The following is a 21593-nucleotide window of genomic DNA, read 5'->3' as shown; positions in this document are numbered from 1 at the left end:
CTTATTTTTAATGAATAGTAGTGAAAGTGTCAGTCGTGTCCAACTCTTTGTGATCCCATGGACTGGAGCCCGCCAGGCTCCTCTGTCCATGTAATTCTCCTGGCAAAGATACTGGAGTGGATTGTCATTTCTTTCCCAGGGATCTTCCCGATCCAGAGATCAGGTTCTCTTGCATTGTAGGCAGATAGATTCTTTACAATTTAAGCCACCAGGGAAGCCCATTTTTAATGAATAACATGGATGGAAGTAAGAATTGGCATGAAAAATTCTCACAGAGCACCAATGTATCATTTGTCCTGGACTTAGCATCAACAAGAGTCAGATAAGTTAATATAACCAAAAATAACAACACTTGTGTTTATATTATTGACCAGCTCACTCTTGATACTTTGAACTCTTGCATCACCCTGTAGTATTCTGTTTTCTGTGTCTTCCTGAGCCCGTCTGTTGTTCCTCCTACGTCTCCTCTCATGAGGGCATACTTCTGGGCTTACTTAATCTGCTGGGTTTTTCCTTTATGGTTGTGCTAATGGATTGATCTGTGTAAATTTTTATAAATGAACCCATATCAGTCTGAGTCTTCTGTCACAGTCACACATGGAGGTAGAGTGTAAAAGATGAAGAACTCTTGTTTTTGTTTTCAACCGAAAGCATCATTTTTGTAAAATTTCTAGTGATTTTCTTTCTAAAGCCTTTCTATGTTATAAAAAGACAAAATAGTACTGTAGAATTGCATTGCTTATTTTTGAAAATTTTGTTTTATTATCTGATATGAGTGAACATCGTCTATAAAATTCTCTTACAGCATCTCCAGGAAATGAGTATTTTTGGAAAATCAGAATTAGAGAAAACTATTGAGCATTTGACATGTGTTAATCACCAGGTAATTTATCAAACTGGATTTGTGGTATATTTTGTTGTATGAATGAGTATTTCAATTATATTTTAATGTACTCTATGTTTTTAAAATTACAAAATAATATTTTAGAGAAGCTGTGTATCGGTGACTGACTAGGAGTGTGTACTCTGAAGATTGACTACATGGGTTCATATCAATACATCTCTGTCATCTGTATTCTGTAGGCAAATTTCTTAAACTTTTTATCTGTAAGTTTCTTTGTTTGTAAGATAGAAATGGTACTCAAACTTATTTCTTAGAGTTTTTGTGAAAATTAAATGAATTAATACACATCAAGAACCTAGAATATTCACTGCCATATCATAAGCTTTCATTAAGTGTTAGCTATGATAGTTGTTTGCTCTTTTGTTTTTTTAAACAAAAAATAATGTAATATAGCCTTAGAGTAAAAGTGAAATTCCTTTTCATTCCTTATTGCTCTCGCTAAAGATAGGGTTTTTTAACAAATTGGTAAGTGTTTTGATAGTCTTTTTTTTTTTTTTTTTTTTACTGTGTTTTCTTTTGGCTAGTTTCCTTCTCCATGTCTTCACTGTTTTTATTCATCTACTAATTCTGTCATCTGTTTCAGTCGACCTTGGGCCAGTTGATTTTTTCTCCTCTTCCACTTAGGTTGTATTTTCCTGCTTTGCATTCCCCGTAATTTTAGATTGGATGTCAGACATTGTCTATTTTATTTTTTTGGTTGCTGGAGAGCTTATATTCCTAGAAACACTCTTGAAGTTTGTTCTAGGATACGGTTAGGTCAGATGGGAGTAACTTGATCCTTTTTGGTTTTGCTTTTAAGTGGGACTAGAGGAGCATTTAGTTTTGGACTAGTTTTGTTTTACTGCTGAGACCACATCTTTTTGGGTACACTCGCTGTCTGTTGCCCCATGAATTACGAGGTTTTCAATGACTGATGGGAAAGAAACTCTTCCTGACTTGGCCTGAGCCCTCAGTAGTTCCCTCTGATGTGTTGATGGCTCTTTCCCTGGCCCTGGGTAGCTTTTAGTGTGCTGAGCTTCTGCTCAGCTGAGACTCGGGGGCACCGTGTGTAGATCTCTGGAGCTCTCGCCCTGTGCTGTTTCCCCTCTAGTATCTGCCCTACAAATTCTAACTACTCTGGCCTCCCTTGACTCTCAGGCCCGTAGTCTGAATTCAGGGGGACCACCAAGTCCAGCTGGATTCCTTTTCCTGTGTCACACCTAGAAATTCTTCCAGCGACAAGCTGGAGCAGTGATCGGGCTCGTCTCATTTATCTCATGCCTCTTAGGGGCCACTGTACATCACTGCTTGATGCCCAGTGTCTTGAAAACCATTGTTCCATGTATTTCGCCTAAATTTTTAGTTATTAAGGGTCCCTATTACTCTAGCCTGCCCAGAATCCAAAAGCATGACTTAATAAACTGGAAAATATATCTGAAGTACTAGAAGTCATTGAAAAGAGAGTAGGATATAGAAAATATAAACTAAGTTTAAAGCCTTAGAGAATAAAGTGAAAGTGTCCAACATTTGTTTAGTCAGAATTCTAGGAGATTATAATAGAATATGGGAGAGGCTGTATTTCATGACATAATAACTGATACTTTTCTAGGTATTATGGGAAAAACAGAAATCCTCCAATTCAGAATGCACAGTGAATTACAGTAGCATGACAAATCCCATGCAATATAGATAGAAAGAAAATCCATACCATTTTTATAGCAAGAAATAATACAAGATGCCTGTGTATAATTTTGAAGGATCCTAATAGAAAATATTTTATAACTTTATTAAGACATTAAGATCTTATGGAGTGATGTATCAGGTTTATTAAAAAGGTGACAGATATCATGTTTGTAAAAAAAATGCAAATCCTCCCCAGATTCATCTGTAGAATTGATGTAGTTTCATCTGAAATCCAAAGAACATGATGTGTGTGCGTGTGTGTGAAAATTGACAATAGATTTAAAAATTTACATGGAAGCAGAGAATCAGGAGTCAAAGAAATTTTAAAGAAGAATACACTGTGGAATTTGTCCTACTAGATATGAAGGCTTTAGAGTTAGTATTTAAAATAGGGTGGTAGTGCTCAGGGATTAAGACTGATAAAACCGTAGAAAGCAAACCCACAAATTATAGAAATTTGATATATAGAGGACTCAGATCAATAGGATAAGAGAGAGTTATTCAGTAACACTGTTTCTGGGATGGGCTTCCTTGGTGGCTCAGCCCGTAAAGAATCCACCTGCAATGTGGGAGACCTGGGTTCGATCCCTGGGTTCAGAAGATCCCTTGGAGAAGGGAATGGCTACCCAGTCCAGTATTCTGGCCTGGAAGATTCCATGGACCTGCAAAGAGTCGGACACACCTGAGCCACTTTCACTTCACTTCACTTGTTTCTGGGACAATTGACTGTTCATATATATCTATGTAAAAAAGAAATTGGATCCTACCTAAAATATATGCCAGACCCAAAAATCAGTTCAGGGTTACTTGCATCCTTGTGTTCAAGAAATAACTCCAAATTTTAAAAGAAAATACAAGAGAAAATCGTTTTTACCTTAGCAAAATAACAATAGCAGTCATTTATACAGCATTTACTATGTGTCAGGTAATTTTCTCAACATTTTATATATATTCATATACATATAATTTTAATTCTCACAACAACTACAAGCAGTAAGTGCTAATATTATCCCTATTTCACAAATGAGGAAAGTGAGGCAGAGGGGAGGCTTGCCCAAGATCACACAGCTAGCAGGTGTCTCATTCCAGAGTGTGTGCTCCTAAACAAGACACAAACAGGTTTATTCCTTTAAAGAAAACATAGACAAATAGGACCGCATTGACAGGAGTAGCTTCATCAAATAGCTGTAAGTTGAAAAGACAGCCACTAATTGGGAGAACAATGTGCTGTACGTTTAACCTAAAAAAAGTGACAGAAGTTGTGAATTAACACTTAGCAATAGAAGAAATTATGAATGGTTAATAAATATAAAAAGATGTTCTACCTCAAAAATAGAGGAAATGCCAGCTAAAACCAAAGCAAAACCATTTCACATCTTTCAAGTCATCATAAATTAACAAATTGTAGCTAGTTTTATTAGTGAGTATGTGAAGCTTCTGGGAGTGCCAACTGGTACCTCTTTGAAGAATAATTTGGCATTGTTCTAGGTTGGCCAATAGATTACTCTTATTAGTCAACAAATCCATTGAACCCTGAATCAAAGTCAATAAACTATGGCCCCCAGACTAAATCCGGCCTCCAGACTGTTTTTGCAATAAAGTTTTTATTGGAACACAGCAATGCTCATTTGTTAATACGTTGTCTACAGCTGTTTTTGTGTTACAGTACAGTAGTGGCAATGGACTGTCAGGCTCAGAAAACCTAAAATGTTCGCTCACTGACAGAAAATAGAAAACATCTAGGTGTCAGTTGTGAGGAACATAGATAAAGAGTGGTAAGTCATACAGTGGGGCATTACAGAGCAGCAAAAGTGAACAGCGGTGGGTACAGACGTCAGCATGCGTGAATCGTGCAGATACGTTGAAGAGAGCGTGCAGGGGCTTCCTTGGTGGCTCAGGGGTAAAGAACCTGCCGGCCATTGCAGAAGATCAGGTTGACTCCTGATCTGGGAAGATCGCAGTGCTGCGGAGCAGCTATACCTGTGTGCCGCCAAGTGTTTGAGCCTTGCTCCAGAGCCCAGAACAACAACTGCTGAGCCCGTGTGCTGCAGCTACTAAAGCCCGACGTGCCCTGGAGCCCACGCCCTGCAGCAAGAGAAGCCCAAGCACCCCAACTGGAGAGCAGCCCCCACTCTCCACAGCTAGAGAAGAGCCCACACAGCAACAAAGATGCAGTACAGCCAGAAGTAAATTATTTCTCAGAAGAAGAAGAAAGAAAACATGCAGTATGATTCTTTTTATGTAGAGTTTCAGAACATGGTCACATAAACTGTATGCTGTTTGGAGATTCATGCAGCTGTGGTGTGCTAAGGCAGGCAGGAAATGAGAAACACGAGACCCAGGATAACTGTTTCCGTGGGCAGGGGTGAGGGGTGTAACTGGAGACTGCTCACAGTAGTGTCAGAGGCTCAGGCAGTGTTTTTTAAGCCAGGTGATTCCTGTTTTTAATCTTCATACCTTGCATGTACTTTTGTTTGTAATATAAGAATGTGGAACTTTTAGTGCAATTTTTTTTCCCTTCTCACTTCCCTATCTCACAGATTACCATCCACAGAGGCTTAACTTCTTTTCCTGGTGTTTACCTCCCTGTTTCTAAATAACTGCTTGTGCTACTTATGGATTTAAGATTATTTAGTGAGTCTCCAGGATGGTAGTTGATCGCTTAGCCCTCCCCTTTTCTTCCCCCATTACGTTAACATAGTTTAATTAGATGTTTTACTCTCTTTGATAGTTACTGTCTATATTGCTAAGACTTACCATGGTTTATGAGTCAGCCAAGTGGAACAGTATTACTCTTGCCTTTTTTCTTGTAGACCACTTTCCTAGAGTTATTCATGGCTTTTGTTTCATTTTGTGTTTTGTTACTTTTCTGTTGTTCATTGTTGATTTTTATCACGGACTTTATTTCTGCCACATGCCTTTCAGTAATTTTTGTTTTCAAACCTATCAGTTCTGGTCCTTTCCCCCCTAAAGACCTTCCTTATTGAGCTTTCCATCTTCCTGCTTCCTATGGACTGTGTCTCTCCATAGCTGTCCTCATGAGACTTTCCCTGTCTGCCCCTCCTACACTGAACCTCATGTTTTCTTCTCTCTCGGTTTGTTCCTTCTTCTGGCACAGTACCTTCTCCAGCAGTTTCCTGAAAGAGAATACATGGGAGGAAATTTTGTTGGTAGTCTATTTGTTTGAAAATGTCTTTATTCAACGTTCAGATTTATGATCTGGCTTAGGCATATGCCAGTCTCAATTGGAGAATTGTTTTCACTAAAAATTTTGAATACTGTCCTCATTTGTCTTCAGCTTTCCTTGAGATGTCTGATGCTATTCTGTCACTGAGTCCTTTGTACATGACGTGTTTTTATTTCTGAAAAGTTTTAGGGTTTTCTCTCTTTATCTCCTGTTTTCATTTCTTTGGTAATTTACTCTACTATTCTATTTTCTCTTTCTGAAACTATTATTAGTTGGTTTTTGACTTCCTAAAAAGATCTGATGTTCTTATCCCTTTTCTTTATTTTCTCTTTGACTTTTTTCTCACTTTCTGGGAGATTGACCCAACTTTATCTTTTAGCCCTTCTATTGATTTTTTTATGTATTTTTGATGTCCAAGAGAACTTTGTAGAAAGAGATAACTGATAGAGGAATAAAGAAGATGTGGCACACACATACGGTGGAATGTTACTCAGCGGTTAACAAGAATGAACAGTGCCATGTGCAGCAGCGTGGATGGGCCTAGAGAGCGTCACGCGGAGTACCTGGAACGCCCGTGTGGGGACCTCCCCGCCCCACCGCGTGGCCTCATGTGCTCGGCTTCAGTGCAGTCGGCTGGCCGCTCGTTGGTGTTCCTGACCATGGTCATTGTAGGTCAGTGACACCAACTGGGGTCACTTCTGCCTCCTAAGAGAATTTGGCAATACCTGGAGGATTTTGTCTGTCACAATTAAGGGGCAAAAGTACTTGAATCTAGTAAGCAGAGGGCAGAGATAACTGCTAAACAGCCTACAATGCACAGGACAGCCCCCCGAAACAGAATTATTTAGTGTCAACATCATTAGTTCCTAAGTTCAGAAACTGCTTTAGATTGTATTTTTTTCCCCACTCTGAGCCACTATTCTGTATCTACTCTTTGTCTTTCATAGGTTTTTTTTTCCTTCAGACTTTAAACTTTTTGTTTTGTATTGGGGTATACCTGATTAACAGTGTTGTAGTCGTTCCAGTGAACAGGAAAGGACTCAGTCGTATGTATACACGTATCCATTCTCTCCCAAATCCCCCTCCCGTCCAGGCTGGCACAGAGCATTGAGGAGAGTCGCATGTCTATACAATAGGTCCTTGTTGGTTATCCATTTTGAATATAGCAACATGTACATGACCTTCCCAAACTCCCTAACTATCCCTTCACCCTGGCAGCCATAAGTTTATTTTCTTAGTCTGCAAGTCTCTTTGTGTTTTATAAGTAAATTCATTTGTATCATTTCTTTTTAGATTCCACATATAAGAGAAATCATACGATATTTCTCCTCTGTCTGACTTACTTAGTATGACACTCTCTCGGTCCATCCATGTTGTTGCAAATGGCATTCGTTCATTCTTTTTAGTGGCTGAGTAATACTCCATTGCTTATGTGTACCAAATCTTCTTTATTCCTCTATCAGTGGGAATGTAGGTTGCTTCCATGTCTTGGCTATTGTAAACAGTTTTGCAGTGACTATTCCTACAAGTTACTGAAGTCACCGGTTCACCCTTGTTTTCTTTCCTGTTCTCTTTGTCCTTAAGAGTATAATATTTAACCTTTACTGTCATTTTAGCGCTGTTTCTAGAGGAAGAGGAGATAAAAATGTGTGTGGTCAGTCTGCCTTCTTAACTGGAAGACTTAAATTTATCACTAGTATTTCTTGGTTTTGAGTTTTATAGATGGATCATTATTACATCTAGAATTTATTTTTGTATATAAAATGAAATAGAAATCTAGCTTATTTTTTGTGTCCAATGAGTGGCTGTCCCAACTCTAGTTTTTAAAGAGTTTATTCTTTTCCCACTTTCTTAAAATGCTACCTTTTGAAATTTACATCAGGGATATGTTTGCTTGTCCACATGTGAAATTCATACTGTTTTAATTACAGTGGCTTTTAAATTTATTTTGATATCTCCTAAAGCAAGTCTAGCTGCATTCTTAACCACCCCCCCAGTTTTTACTGTTTTTTTCTTAACTTTCTTTTCTCCTAAATAAATTTCAGAATGAAATATAAGTCACTTATCTAGTTTAAAAAGATTTTGTTAGGACTCTTACTGAAATTTCATGGGATTTACAATTATATTAGGAAATTTTAATTCATCTTCAATACTGTGTTCCCCTTGAGAAACACGGTGTGTCTACATTAAGTCAGACTGTGTTTTGTGCTCTTTAGGAAAATGTTCACTTTCTTTATACACGTCTTGTCCATTTTGTGTTTTAGTGATAGTATTTTCTGTCCTGATTTTTCTTCAATTCAGAACTGCCTACTTTTTTTAGAAAATTTTTTCTGCTGGTGTTTTCCCTTCCTGCTTCTTTGCTGTTATGGACATATTCTTCCCTTCCTTTTTTGCCTTTCCTCTTTTCTTTGGTTTCAGTGATATTGAAGAGGAGAGATAAATGTGTTTACCTGCATTTACATCTAGAACCTAAAGTGTACACATGACTTTTAATGTATTTTTAAATAAGTCTAATTTATTTCCTTAGTTTTCTTCCAGAAATATTATTAAAGAGTACTTAAGGAAAAGAAACTGAGACATATCCCTATTAATTTTTAAAATTATAGCTTGAAAACGAAAAATGTGAATTAAAGTCTAAAATATTTATAATGAAAGAAACAATGGAGTCTTTAGAGAAAAAAGCAAAATTCCAAGCTCAAAAACTTAGCCATGTGGCTGGTGACTCATCTCATCAGAAAACAGAGATGAACTCCCTTAGGTAAGTTTACTGAAGTTTGATTTCACTTCTGAGAATGAGCTTGTGGCTATTTATGGTTCGTAGCAGTGGTGTTTTGGGCTAAGTCTTTGAAAAGCTGCCCTTATGACAGAATAACTGTGGGAGGCTTTGTACAGTAGGGACTGAGGGGCTGAGCTCGGGAGGTTTTTATTTACTGTGTGAATCTGGGTAGGTTTTGAGTACCTGTACGTTTAAAGACTCATAGATTGATATGGTTGCAGGCAGATTTTTGCATCTGCCTCCTTCAAACATCTCCCTAACAGATACAGGCACACTTTGTCTTATTGTGCTTCAATTTATTGCTCTTTACCAAAGTTGTGTTTTTTACAAATTGAAGTTTTTTGGCAGTTCTGTGTCAAGCCAGTGTATTGATGGCATATTTCCAACAGCATTAGCTCACTTTGAGTTTCTGTGTCACGTTTTGGTAATTCTTTCAATATTTCCAACTCATTATATTTGTTATGATGATCTGTCTTCAGCGAGCTTTGACAGCAGTTCACTGAAGGCCCAGACCATGGTCATTATTTTTTAGAAGTAAAGTTTTTTTTAATTAAGGTATGTGCATTGTTTTTTCAGATATAATGCTGTTGCACACTTAACAGACTACAGTATAATCCAAACACAACTTTTGTTTTTATTTACTTATTTTTTAATGGCTTTGAATTTTAATTTTATTTTCTACTGAAGTATAGTTGATTTACAATGCTGTGTTATTTTCTGGTATACAGCAAAGTGATTCAGTGTACAATAAAGTGATTTAGTATATATATATTTATATATACACATATATATTTCATATTCCTTTCTGTTATGGTTTATTATAAGATATTGAATATAGTTCTCTGTGCTATAGGACCTTGTTGTTTATCTATTTTTTACATACTAGTTTGTAGGCCCTTGTTGTTTACCTATTTTAAATATACTAGTTTTTACCTGCTAATCCCAAACTCCAAATTTACCCCTCCCTCTTTTCCTTTGGTGGCTATAGTTTTGTTTTCTGTGTTTGTGAGTCTTAAACATAACTTTTATATGCCCTGAGAAACCAAAAATCCATGTGACTCACTTTATTGCCATATTCTCTTTACTGGGGTGGTCTGGAGCCAAATCTACAATATCTCCAAGATATGCCTGTACTTCATATTATTGGGTTGACCAAAAAGTTCCTTGGGGTTTTCCTGTGATGTCTTATGAAAAACCCTAACTGTTTTGGTCAGCCCAGTATTTGTACTCTGTAGTGTAGAACTGCTGAAATTCTTGCTACCTGTGTCATTGTTAGTCTCATCTTCTTTCAAAGAAATCTAAAATCAGAATATTTATTACAGAGTCTAAAAGGTGCTGTCTAAAAAATGGTAAGGAGGTCAGTATGGCCCAGGTAGACTGTATCTACAGGTTGGACTCAGGTTATAAAGAACATAGTATGCTAACTAAGAGTGAATGGATTTTACTGTATAAACATGGAGAATAAACAGAAATTTTTAACCAAGGGAGTGACATGAGTAACATTCCTGTTAGGACCTGAACTATGGCAAAAATAGGGAAGGTGTATTCGGAGCCTTAAGAGACTGATGGAGAATGCTGGAGGCAGTGGACCAGGAGTCAAACAGTGGCAGTGAGCTTGGAGAACAGTGGCCAGATTTAGGAAACACTTATTACACAAAATCAGAACAAACAGTGTAATAAGACCAAGAGCTCGCTGTGTGTGTCTAATTAAGGAATACTATTTGGGAAGAACTCAGGTGGAAGCTTCTTTCTGCCCCTCTTGTTTCCTTGCCACACTGTGTACCTCCTAAGATGGAAAGCAGCCTCAGTGGGATGGCCTCTCCCACCCTGGCTCATGTCTGTGTTCAGACGTTGTTGTTGCTCAAGTGTGTCCAAGTCTTTGCAGCCCCGTGGACTGCATCACGCCAGGCTTCCCTGTCCTTGCTCAGACTCACGTCCATTGATTTGGTGATGCCATCCAACCGTCTCATTCTCTGTCGTCCCCTTCTCCTCCTGCCCCCAGTCTTTCCCAGCATCAGGGTCTTTTCCAGTGAGTCAGCTCTTCACATCAGGTGGCCGAAGTATTGGAGCTTCTGCTTCAACATCAGTCCTTCCAATGAATATTCAGGGTTGTTTTCCTTTAGAATTGACTGGTTGGATCTCCTTGCAGTCCAAAGGACAAGCAAGAGTCTTCTCCCACACCACAGTTCAAAAGCATCAATTCCTGGGCACTCAGCCCTCTTTTGTGGTCCAACTCTCACATCTGTACATGACTACTGGAAAAACCATAGCTTTGTCTCTACAGGCCTTTGTCAGCAAGGTGATGTCTCTGCTTTTTAATACGCTGTCTAGCTTTATCATAGCTTTTCTTCCAAGGATCAAGTGTCTTTTAATTTCATGGCTGCAGTCCAGTGATTTTGGAGCCCAAGAAAAGAAAGTTTCACTGTTTCCATTGTTTCCTCACCTATTTGCCATGAACTTATGGGACTGAATGCCATGATCATCTTTTTTGAATGTTGAGTGTTAAGCCAGCTTTTTCACTCTCCTCTTTCACCTTTATGAAGGGTCTCTTTAGTTCCTCTTCACTTTCTGCCATTAGGATGGTATCATCTGCATATCTGAAGTTGTTGATATTTCTCCTGGCAATCTTAATTCCAGCTTGTGAGTCATCTAGCTCAGCATTTCGCATGATATACTCTTCCTTTAAGTTAAATAAGTAGGGTGACAATATACAGCCTTGATGTACTCCTTTCCCAATTTTGAACCAGCCTCTTGTTCCATGTCTGGTTCTAACTGTTGCTTCTTGACCTGCCTGCAGATTTCTCAGAAGACAGGTAAGATGGTCTGGTATTCGGAATATTCAGAATAGAAAGCAGAATTAAAAGCTCACTGGTCGGCATGGTCAGAATCTTGAAGGATGAGGCCATTCTATAAAAACAGGACTTTGCCTTGACTATTGGAAATAGGTTTTAAGAGAAAGAGAGTTGATGGTAGAAAACTGAGAAAAGCTTTAAAACTACAAGGAAGCCTCTAGAAAAATTACATACAATTCATTTTATTTTTATACTGTATTATTTTTTAGGAAGATGGAATATTTTGAAGAAAAGACAAATATATATAATATAATGCCATTGATTAATTCAAAGAGCTTTAAAATAAGAAATTAAAGAAGCTTTTAAAATAAGCAAATTATTTTTTAAGATCTTTCATTTTTTAAAAGTTATTTCCACCAGAGATAAAGAATCCCCTTTATTTTTGTCTGCTGACTCTTTAGGCTAGTAAATGAGCAACTACAGCGGTCACTTGAGGATTATCAGCACCGACTTAACATGAAAAGAAGTGAACTTGACTCAGCCCAAGCACAAGTTAAAATACTGGAGGAAAAATTAGGTAAGTGTTCTTAAATTTTGTTTTTGCTGATCCTAATTTACTTTGTCTAAGAAACATTTCTTTTCATTTATAGGTAAACTACACCTCAGGATGACTTCACAGAATGAAGAGGCTCATGTAATGAAAAAGACCATTGGTGTTATTGATAAAGAAAAAGATATCCTTCAGGAGACTGTGGATGAGAAGACAGAAAAGATTGCAAACTTACATGAAAACCTAGCTAGTAAAGTATGTGACTATTAAGTAATATTATCTGCCATCTGAACAGAAAATCTTATTTTATTCTGTTTCATATGTGCATTTTTTTTAATTGAAGGATAATTGCTTTACGAGATATACAGTTCTTATTTCATAAGAACCATGTGCGAGTTCCCAAGACCCAGAGCCATCTTTCTAATATGTTTAAATTTCATTTTATCCCAATAATTTGAATTTTTAAAAGTTCTATTTCTAGAATACAATTTTATCATATAGGATTACAGCAAACTCAAGGAACAATTCAGATTCTTAGAGTCGGTAGAAATATACCAATATGTGAAATAAAATTGGTACATAGAAATATCTTTACGTAGAGGCTTCTTTTATAACATGTTATATGATTGAATTTAAACTATATAAATGTGATAAATTTTAGAATTCAACTGGAGATACTTCTACATGAATGGTCTAGAATCTGATATATTTTTATAATTTCTGTAGGAAAAAACTATTACTCAGATGAAGATAACAGTCTCAGAGTATGAATCTTCTCTGAAGTAAGTAATTGATGGAATGGCATCCAGCTTTTTAAGAAATTTTTAGTGAATGCAGCATTATCTATTTGGATAGAAGTCTGGCAATAGGAAAATTTCTTTTTTCACTTTTCCTGTTTTTGTCAGTGGCAGATATCATTTTCTCAATCTCTTACATGGAAATTGTTATCCTCTAACTTTCTCCCTTCCTCTGTCATCGACATCTAAACAGTTATGTCTCATTAGTTATTCCTTTACATACCTGCTTACTCCTTAGTTCTACTGCAGTTAAACTGTGCAGGCCCTAATCATCAAAACTTAGATTACCTCAGCAGCTAGTACTGAATTTATTCCACATCTAAACCTTTTTAAATACTGTTGCAAGATTTTACATTTTGTATCTAGTCTTTCTACTTCAAGAAAAACAGCACTACTTGTATTTCTTTTATATACCCTTACGTATTATATGGGCCTCCGTGGTGGCTCAGCAGTAAAGAATCTGCCTGCAATGCAGGAGACACAGGTTCAATCCATGGGTCAGGAAGATGCCCTGGAGAAGGAAATAGCATCCCACTCTAGTATTCTTGCCTGGAGAATCTCATGGATAGAAGAGCCTGTCAGGCTATAGTCCATAGGGTCACAAAGAGTCAGACATGACTCAGCAACCACAGCAACAGCAACATGTTATATAATAGGAAGGACTTAAAACATTAACCAATATTTACCAATTGAATCATTTATGTTCTACTAACACTTGAAAATCTTCTGTTTTTACTTTAATTTTATAATGATAAATATATTTTAAGACTTTGTTTTCACATAATGATTGGTGGAGATCTAAAGTGTCTTCGTCACCTAATTAATCAGTGTCTTAATGCAGTAGTTGTCATTTCTTTTTCTGTTTTATTGAAGTATAGTTGATTTACAGTGTTTTGTGTTAATTTCTGCTGTACAGGAAAGTGATTCAGTTCTATATGTATGTTCTTTATCATGTTCTTTTCCATTATGGTTTACTGTAGGATATTGAATATAGTTCCCTGTGTTACACAGTAGGATCTTGCTGTTTATCCATTCTTTGTACATTCATTTGCAACTGTTACTCCCAAGTTCCCAGTCCTTCCCTTCCTACCTCCTCCCACTTACAGCAACTACCAGTCTGTTCTCCATGTCTGTGAGTTTGTCTCTGTTTCATAAATATGTTCATTGGTGTCATACTTTAGATTCCACATGGAGGTGATATCACATGATATTTGTCTGTCTCTTTCTGACTTGTTTCCCTTAGTATCATAATCTCCAGGTCCATCCATGTTGCTGCAAATGGCATTATTTCATTTTTTAAATTGCTGAGTAGTATTCTATTGTGTGTGTGTGTGTGTGTATATATACACACACCATATGTTTTTTGTCTGTTCACCTGTCTGTGGAGAGTTAGGCTGCTCCCATGTCTTGGCTGTTGTAAACAGTGCTGCTTTGAACAGAGAGGTGCATGTATCTTTTCAAATTGTAGTTTTGTCTGGGTGTACGCCCAGGAGTAAGACTACTGGATCATATGATAACTCTTTAGTGTTTTCGAGGAACCTCCATGCTATTTTCAATAGTGGTTGTACCACTTTAGATTCCCAACAACAGTGTGAGAGAATTCTCTTTTCTCCACACACTCTCCACTTTTATTATTTGTAGACTTTTTAATGATGGCCGATTCTGACTGGTGTGAGGTGGTACCTCGTTTTAGTTTTGATTTGTGTTTCTCTAATAATTAGTGATGTTGAGCCTCTTTTCGTGTGCCTATTGGTCAGCTGTACTTCTTTGGAGAAATGTCTATTTAGGTTTTCTGCCCATGTTTCGATTGGGTTACTTGATTTTTGGTTGTTGTTATTGAGTTGTATGAGCTGTTTGTAGATTTTGGAAATTATGCCCTTGTCAGTTGTATCATTTACAAATATTTTATCCCAGTCCATAGGTTGCATAGTTGTAGTTTCTTGCATTCTTAGTATATTTAATTCAGAGTAAAATAGTTTCCTTTTAAATGAACTAAATTTTCCAAAAATCTTTCTTTGTTATTGCTACCCCACTCATGTAACAGCCACCTAAAGGAAACATTGATTAATCGGGACCGTGAGATAAGCAGCCTTCGGCGCCAACTTGATGCAGCTCACAAAGAACTTGATGAAGTAGGAAGATCTAAAGAAATGTCTTTTAAGGAAAACAGAAGATTACAGGATGATCTGGCTACAATGGCAAGAGAAAACCAGGTATGAGCACAGTACATAAACTTTGGTAGTTTCATAATGCACAGTTTTACAATATATTCAATGTTTGCTAAATTTTAAAGCTCTAAATATTATGTCTTCTAAATTTTAATTATATAAATATGAGCAACAAAAAAATAACTCTTTAGGGAGAATATTGTTTATAAAGGTATTTTAAAATGTGGCTTAGAATACTGCTGTATATTGTAGCAGTAATAAACCATCAGACGCCATTGTAGCCATTGTTGCAAGGAATCCTGAAGCTGGGGGCATGGTGTTCTCTCTGGCAGAAACCGTTGTCAGCCTACTGCAGGAGGACCTCAGTGTCACTCCCAAGGCAAGGTTGCTGTGTTTTAAAGACCCATGATAAATTTTAATTATTTGTACTTACTTCCAGTGGCCTAGAGATTACCAACCCATAAGCTAATTAATGAATATTTTAGAATGGCAAATACTGAAAGATATTGGCTTTGTTTGTACTAGTTTTTAAAGGATCATACCAAGAAAACCAGTGATTTTCTTATTTTAAATATTTTACATTTTTAAAATTATTCATTATAGAGCACATTGCTGATATATAAATTTTTGAAAATATTAATCCCTAAGCATAGTTAGCCCTTAGTTTAAGTACCAGATATGTGGTCAGTTATACTGTGGGAGATATATGGTAATAATTGGTTAAAAAGTCACGATCAGTCAAAAACACATGTGAAAATAATACTTAGGAACAGTTTTCCTTTTTTCCTACTCTCTCTTAGTCCCCAAATTCAGAAAGAGCTGCTTAAACGTAAGTAGAACTCATTAGGTGCTACGTTCATTTTATACCTGTCTTCAATTTTGTGATTTGTAGCAAATTTCATTGGAATTAGAATCAGCGGTGCAAGAAAAAGAAGAAATGAAGAGCAGAGTTCATAATTACATAACCGAAGTGTCACGATGGGAGAGCTTAATGGCTGCCAAGGTGAGGGAACATTGCTTAGGGTAAAGTTCAGACTGACTTTGGTTTAACACTTTCATGTTTCTTTATTCTCTGTCCTCTATTAGATATTAACATATGAAAGTGGAGATCTTGCCTGTTGTCCTTGTGCATTTTCTTACATGTCTTATTTAGTATAGTATCTGCACAAATAGCTTATGCTTCCTAAATTAAAGCAAAATCCCAATGTGTTGTATGTTTATGACGTGGGTGTTCAGTGAGTGACCATTACTAATTTAGAAACAATTTAACTGTGATTAAACCAGGAAAAAGAAAATCAAGATTTGTTAGATAGATTTCAGATGCTTCATAACCGCGCTGAAGACTGGGAAGTCAAAGCCCATCAAGCTGAGGGAGAAAGCAGCTCAGTCCGACTGGAACTTCTTTCCATAGACACAGAGAGGAGACACCTTCGAGAGAGAGTGGAGCTGCTGGAAAAGGAAATCCAGGAGGTAATGTGTTCAGACATAATCTAGTATTTTCTTGTGCAGACATAATTTAGTAAAACAGAAAACATTCAAAGGCACTTTATCAAAATGAGGTTTAAACGTTGGTAAAATCAAATTGAACAGTAATCTTTTGTCATTTATTCTTAGAGTACTGGAGTGGGGTGTCATTGCCTTCTCCGATAATTTGCTTAGGAGAGCTCCGTTACTTTTCTATTACAGTAAAATACGCATAACATCAAATCTACCATTTTAAGGGTACCACCGTCCTTCTTCAGAACGTTTTCATCTTCTCCACCTAAAACTCTGTACCCACTGAATACTAACTTCCCACTCACTTCCCCCAGCCACTGACAACCACCATTCTACTTTCCTGTGACTTTGGCTATTTCATTTAGCGCTAACGTTCACTTAAATCTCAAGGTTCACCCATGTTGTGGCATGTGTCAGAATTTCATTTCTTTTTAAGGCTGAATAATATCCCCTTTTTTGTATATACCACATTTTGTTTATCCATTGATTTGTCAATAAACATTTGGTTTATTTCCATCTTTGGCTATTGAGAATAATGCTGCTATGAACATGGGCGTACAATATCTATTCAGGTGGTTGGTTCCTGTTCTTTAAGATACACCTGGGCGTTGAATTACTAGGTCATATTATGATTTTGTGTTTGATTTTTAGTGTAACCACCATACAGACTTTCACAGGGTCTGTACCATTTTACATCTCTACCTGCAATGTTAGGGTTCTGGTTTCTCCACATCTCTGCCAATTCTTGTTATTTTCTCTGTGTGTGTGTGTGTTTGTGTGTGTGTGGTTTGTTTGTTTTTAATAATAGCCTTCCCAGGGGGAGTGAAGTGGTATTTCATTTTGGTTTTGACTTGTATTTTCTTAATGATTAGTGACATTGAGCATACTTTTTGTGCTAATTGGCCATTTGTATATATTTTTTAAGAAATGTCTATTTAAATGCTTTGCCTATTTTTTTAAAATCAAGTTGTTTTTTGTTGTTCAGTTTTAGGAGTTGTTTTTATATTCTAAATATTTCTCCTTTATTAGATATATGACTTGTGAATACTTTCTTCCATATCGTGGCTTACATTGTCACTCAATCTTATCCTTAATGCAGAGAAGTTTTAAATTTTGATGAAGTCCAATTTGTTTCTTTTTGCCTGTATTTTTGGTGTCATATCTAAGAAATTATTGCTAAATCCAACATCACAAAGCTTTTTCCTTTTTTTTTCCTATAAGTTTTATAGTTTCAGCTCTTATGTTGAGGTATTTGGTCCATTTTGAGTTAATTTTTATATATGAAATAAGATAAGATTCCAATTTTATTCTTTTGCATGTGGATTTAAACAAACTTTTCCCATAGAGTCTAATAGCAATCACTTGGTAAAATTTGAGTTGAGTTAAAACATAGGAATCCTTACTAAGTTAGTTTGATGTAGAACTCATGGTTATTGGTTCTCCTTTCATTTTGTTGTTGGAGTATTGTAGTTGGTCTTCATTTTTTAGAAGATAGTATTGATTACTCATAGTCTGTAGAATTATGCACCCCCCAAACACCAAATATATTTAGGTTTTTGGGCTCCAAAATCACTGCAGATGGTGACTGCAGCCATGAAATTAAAAGACGCTTACTCCTTGGAAGGAAAGTTATGACCAACCTAGATAGCATATTAAAAAACAGAGACATTATTTTGCCAACAAAGGTCCGTTTGGTCAAGGCTATGATTTTTCCAGTGGTCATGTATGGATGTGAGAGTTGGACTGTGAAGATAGCTGAGCACCGAAGAATTGATGCTTTTGAACTGTGGTGTTGGAGAAGACTCTTGAGAGTCCCTTAGACTGCAAGGAGATCCAACCAGTCCATCCTAAAGGAGATCAGTCCTGGGTGTTCATTGGAAGGATTGATGCTGAAGCTGGAACTCCAATACTTTGGCCACCTCATGGGAAGAGTTGGCCACCTCATGGGAAAAGACCCTGATGCTGGGAGGGATTGGGGGCAGGAGGAGAAGGGGATGACAGAGGATGAGATAGCTGGGTGGCATCACTGACTTGATGAGCATGAGTTTGAGTAAGCTCCGGGAGTTTGTGATGGACAGGGAGGCCTGGCGTGCTGCAGTCCATGGGATCGTAAAGAGTTGGACACGACTGAACTGAACTGAACTGAACTGAACTGAACTGATTGATTACTCGTAGTCTGTAGAATTATGCACCCCCCCCACCCCTCCATACACCAAATATATTTAGGTCCTAGCTCTGAGAACCTGTGAATGTGACTTTTGTTTGGAGATGGTGTCTGTGCAGATGTAATCAAGTTAAAATGAGGTCCTGCTGGGTAGGGTGGACCCTCGTCTGGTAACTGGTGTCCTTATAGAATAAGGGCGACTCAGACACAGAAGGCCCAGGGGAGAACGCCACATGATGACAGAGGCAGAGATTGAATGAAGTGTCTGCCAATGCGAGGGACCCCACAGACTGCCAGCAGTCACCGTAGCTGGAGAGGGTCTCCCACAGAACCTCTAGAAGGAACCGATCCTGCTGACACCTAGATTTCAGACATGAGACCCCGGAACTGTGAGGGCATGCGTTTCTGTGTTTAAGCTGGCTAGTCTGTGGTACTTGTCATGGCAGCATTAGGGAACAAACACAGACTGTGGTACCAGGAGGTGGGGTGCTGCTCTAACAAACCGGAGAAGGGCCTTTGGAATTAGGTAACGGACACATTCTGGAAGGGTTTTGAGTGACTGATGGAAAAGCCTTGATTACCTTGAAAAGATTGTTTGTAGAAAGGTAGACATTAAAGGTGAGGACTCAGAAAAACAGGAAAGCTATAGATATAACTTCTATTATTTACAAAATATGTAAATCATTATGAATGGAAATTGTCCAGAAATAAGAATGTTTCTTCCACTGCGGTCTCAGATGCAGTTGAGGAATGTTTTTGGATATTGGAGGAAAGGAGATTCTTAGAAAATGGCAGAGGGCTTGGCTGAACTATGGTCTGCTCTTAGGAAAGTAGAACTTAAAAGTGATGAACTTGAATATTTAGTTGAGGAAATTTCCAAGGGAAGTATGAAAGGTGCAGCCTGATTTTTCCTGCTGTTTATAGTAAGATGTGAAGGAAAGAGACAAATTGAGGAAGGAATTGCTAAGCAAGAGAGGAGCCGGGACTCAATGATTTGGAAAAGTTCTATCCTGTACAGATAGGGTATTCTGGAGGCAGTACCAAGACTGTGGCTAGACAACCTCTTGGTGAAGCAATTAGGTGAGTGACGCATAGATCCATCCAGTCACCTTGGCAGAAACACTGCCAGCTTGGGCTGAAAGGGACAGAAATAGGATGATTGAAAGGAAGGCTGAACTTCTTGGATCTTAAAAGAAGAAACAGGTCAGTAGAGTTCCAAAGAATAGCCAGGAGAGATAAGAAAGCCTTCCGCAGCAATCAGTGCAAAGAAATAGAGGAAAACAATAGAAAGACTAGAGATCTCTTCAAGAAAATTAGAGATACCAAGGGAACATTTCATGCAAAGATGGGCTCAATAAAGAACAGAAATGGTGTGGACCTAACCGAAGCAGAAGATATTAAGAAGAGGTGGCAAGAATACACAGAAGAATTGTACAAAAAAAGATCTTCATGACCCAGATAATCACATGGTGTGATCACTCACCTAGAGCCAGACATCCTGGAATGTGAAGTCAAGTGGGCCTTACGAAGTATCACTACAAACAAAGCTAGTGGAGATGATGAAATTTCAGTTGAGTTATTTCAAATCTTGAAAGATGATGCTGTGAAAGTGCTGTACTAAATATGCCAGCAAATTTGGAAAACTCAGCAGTGGCCACAGGACTAGAAAAGGTCAGTTTTCATTCCATTCCCAAAGAGATGCAGTGTCATAAAGAATGCTCAAACTAGTGCACAATTGTACTCATCTCACATGCTCCAAGCCAGGCTTCAACAATACGTGAACCGAGAACTTCCAGATGTTCAAGCTGGTTTTCGAAAAGGCAGAGGAACCAGAGATCAAATTGCCAACATCCGCTGGATCATCGAAAAAGCAAGAGAGTTCCAGAAAAATATCTATTTCTGCTTTATTGACTATGCCAAAGCCTTTGACTGTGTGGATCACAATAAACTGTGAAAAATTCTGAAAGAGATGGAAATACCAGACCACCTGACCTGGCTCTTGAGAAATCTGTATGCAGGTCAAGAAGCAACAGTTAGAACAGGACATGGAACAACAGACTGGTTCCAAATAGGAAAAGGAGTATTTCAAAGCTATATATTGTCACTGTACTTATTTAACTTTTTTTTTTTTAATCTGATTTTTTTTTTTTCCACTGGGTTTTGTCATACATTGATATGAATCAGCCATAGAGTTACACGTATTCCCCATCCTATATGCAGAGTATATCATGAGAAACGCTGGGCTTGAGGAAGCACAAGCTGGAATCAAGATTGCCAGGAGAAATATCAATAACCTCAGATATGTAGATGATACCACCCTTATGGCAGGAAGGGTAGAAGAACCAAGAGCCCTTGATGAAAGTGAAAGAGGAGAGAGAAAAAGTTGGCTTAAAACTCAACAATCAGAAAACTAAGATCATGGCATCTGGTCCCATCACTTCATGGCAAATAGATGGGAAAACAATGGAAACAGTGGGCTGACTTTATTTTTCTGGGCTCCAAAATCACTACAGATAGTGACTGCAACAAGGAAATTAAAAGACGTTTACTCCTTGGAAGGAAAATTATGACCAACCTAGACAGCATATCAAAAAGCAGAGACATTACTTTGCCAGCAAAGGCCTGTCTTGTCAAGGCTATGGTTTTTCCAGTGGTCATGTATGGATGTGAGAGTTGGACTCGAAAGAAAACTGAGCGTCGAAGAATTGATGCTTTTGAACTGTACTATTGGAGAAGACTCTTGAGAGTCCCTTGGGCTGCAAGGAGATCCAACCAGTCTGTCGTAAAGGAGATCAGTCCTGAGTGTTCATTGTAAGGACTGATGTTGAAGCTGAAATTCCAATACTTTGGCCTCCTGATGCAAAGAGCTAACTCATTTGAAAAGACCCTGATGTTGGGAAAGATTGAAGGTGGGAAGAGAAGGGGTCGACAGAGGATGAGATGGTTGGATGGCATCACCAGCTCAATGGACGTGAGTTTGGGTGAACTCTTGGAGTTGATGATGGACATGGAGGCCTGGTGTGCTGCAGTCCATGGGGTGGCAAAGAGTCAGACACAACTGAGCGACTGAAGTGAACTGAACTGAACTGAGTTACG

At 37.8% G+C, this 21593-nt stretch overlaps 1 protein-coding gene across 3 annotated transcripts in view; it reads left to right on the top strand.

The window, feature by feature from the left end:
• CEP135 (centrosomal protein 135) overlaps nucleotides 1-21593 on the top strand; it is a 77687-nt gene that overhangs the window by 42825 nt on the left and 13269 nt on the right. For 2 of the 3 annotated variants that reach the window (XM_065914583.1, XM_065914585.1), the window contains 8 exons: nucleotides 806-883; nucleotides 8360-8511; nucleotides 11783-11898; nucleotides 11972-12126; nucleotides 12598-12653; nucleotides 14713-14881; nucleotides 15729-15839; nucleotides 16121-16306. In XM_065914583.1, the coding sequence (XP_065770655.1) occupies nucleotides 806-883; nucleotides 8360-8511; nucleotides 11783-11898; nucleotides 11972-12126; nucleotides 12598-12653; nucleotides 14713-14881; nucleotides 15729-15839; nucleotides 16121-16306 (1023 nt within the window). The remainder of the gene's footprint in view (nucleotides 1-805; nucleotides 884-8359; nucleotides 8512-11782; nucleotides 11899-11971; nucleotides 12127-12597; nucleotides 12654-14712; nucleotides 14882-15728; nucleotides 15840-16120; nucleotides 16307-21593) is intronic. The other variant, XM_065914584.1, reaches the window with a different exon arrangement.

This window comes from Muntiacus reevesi, chromosome 22 (genome assembly GCF_963930625.1).
Source record: "Muntiacus reevesi chromosome 22, mMunRee1.1, whole genome shotgun sequence".
In the NCBI taxonomy this organism is placed as follows: Eukaryota; Metazoa; Chordata; class Mammalia; order Artiodactyla; family Cervidae; genus Muntiacus; species Muntiacus reevesi.
The sequence above is the reverse complement of the archived record's forward strand: the minus strand, read 5'-3'. Positions and strand labels throughout refer to the sequence as shown.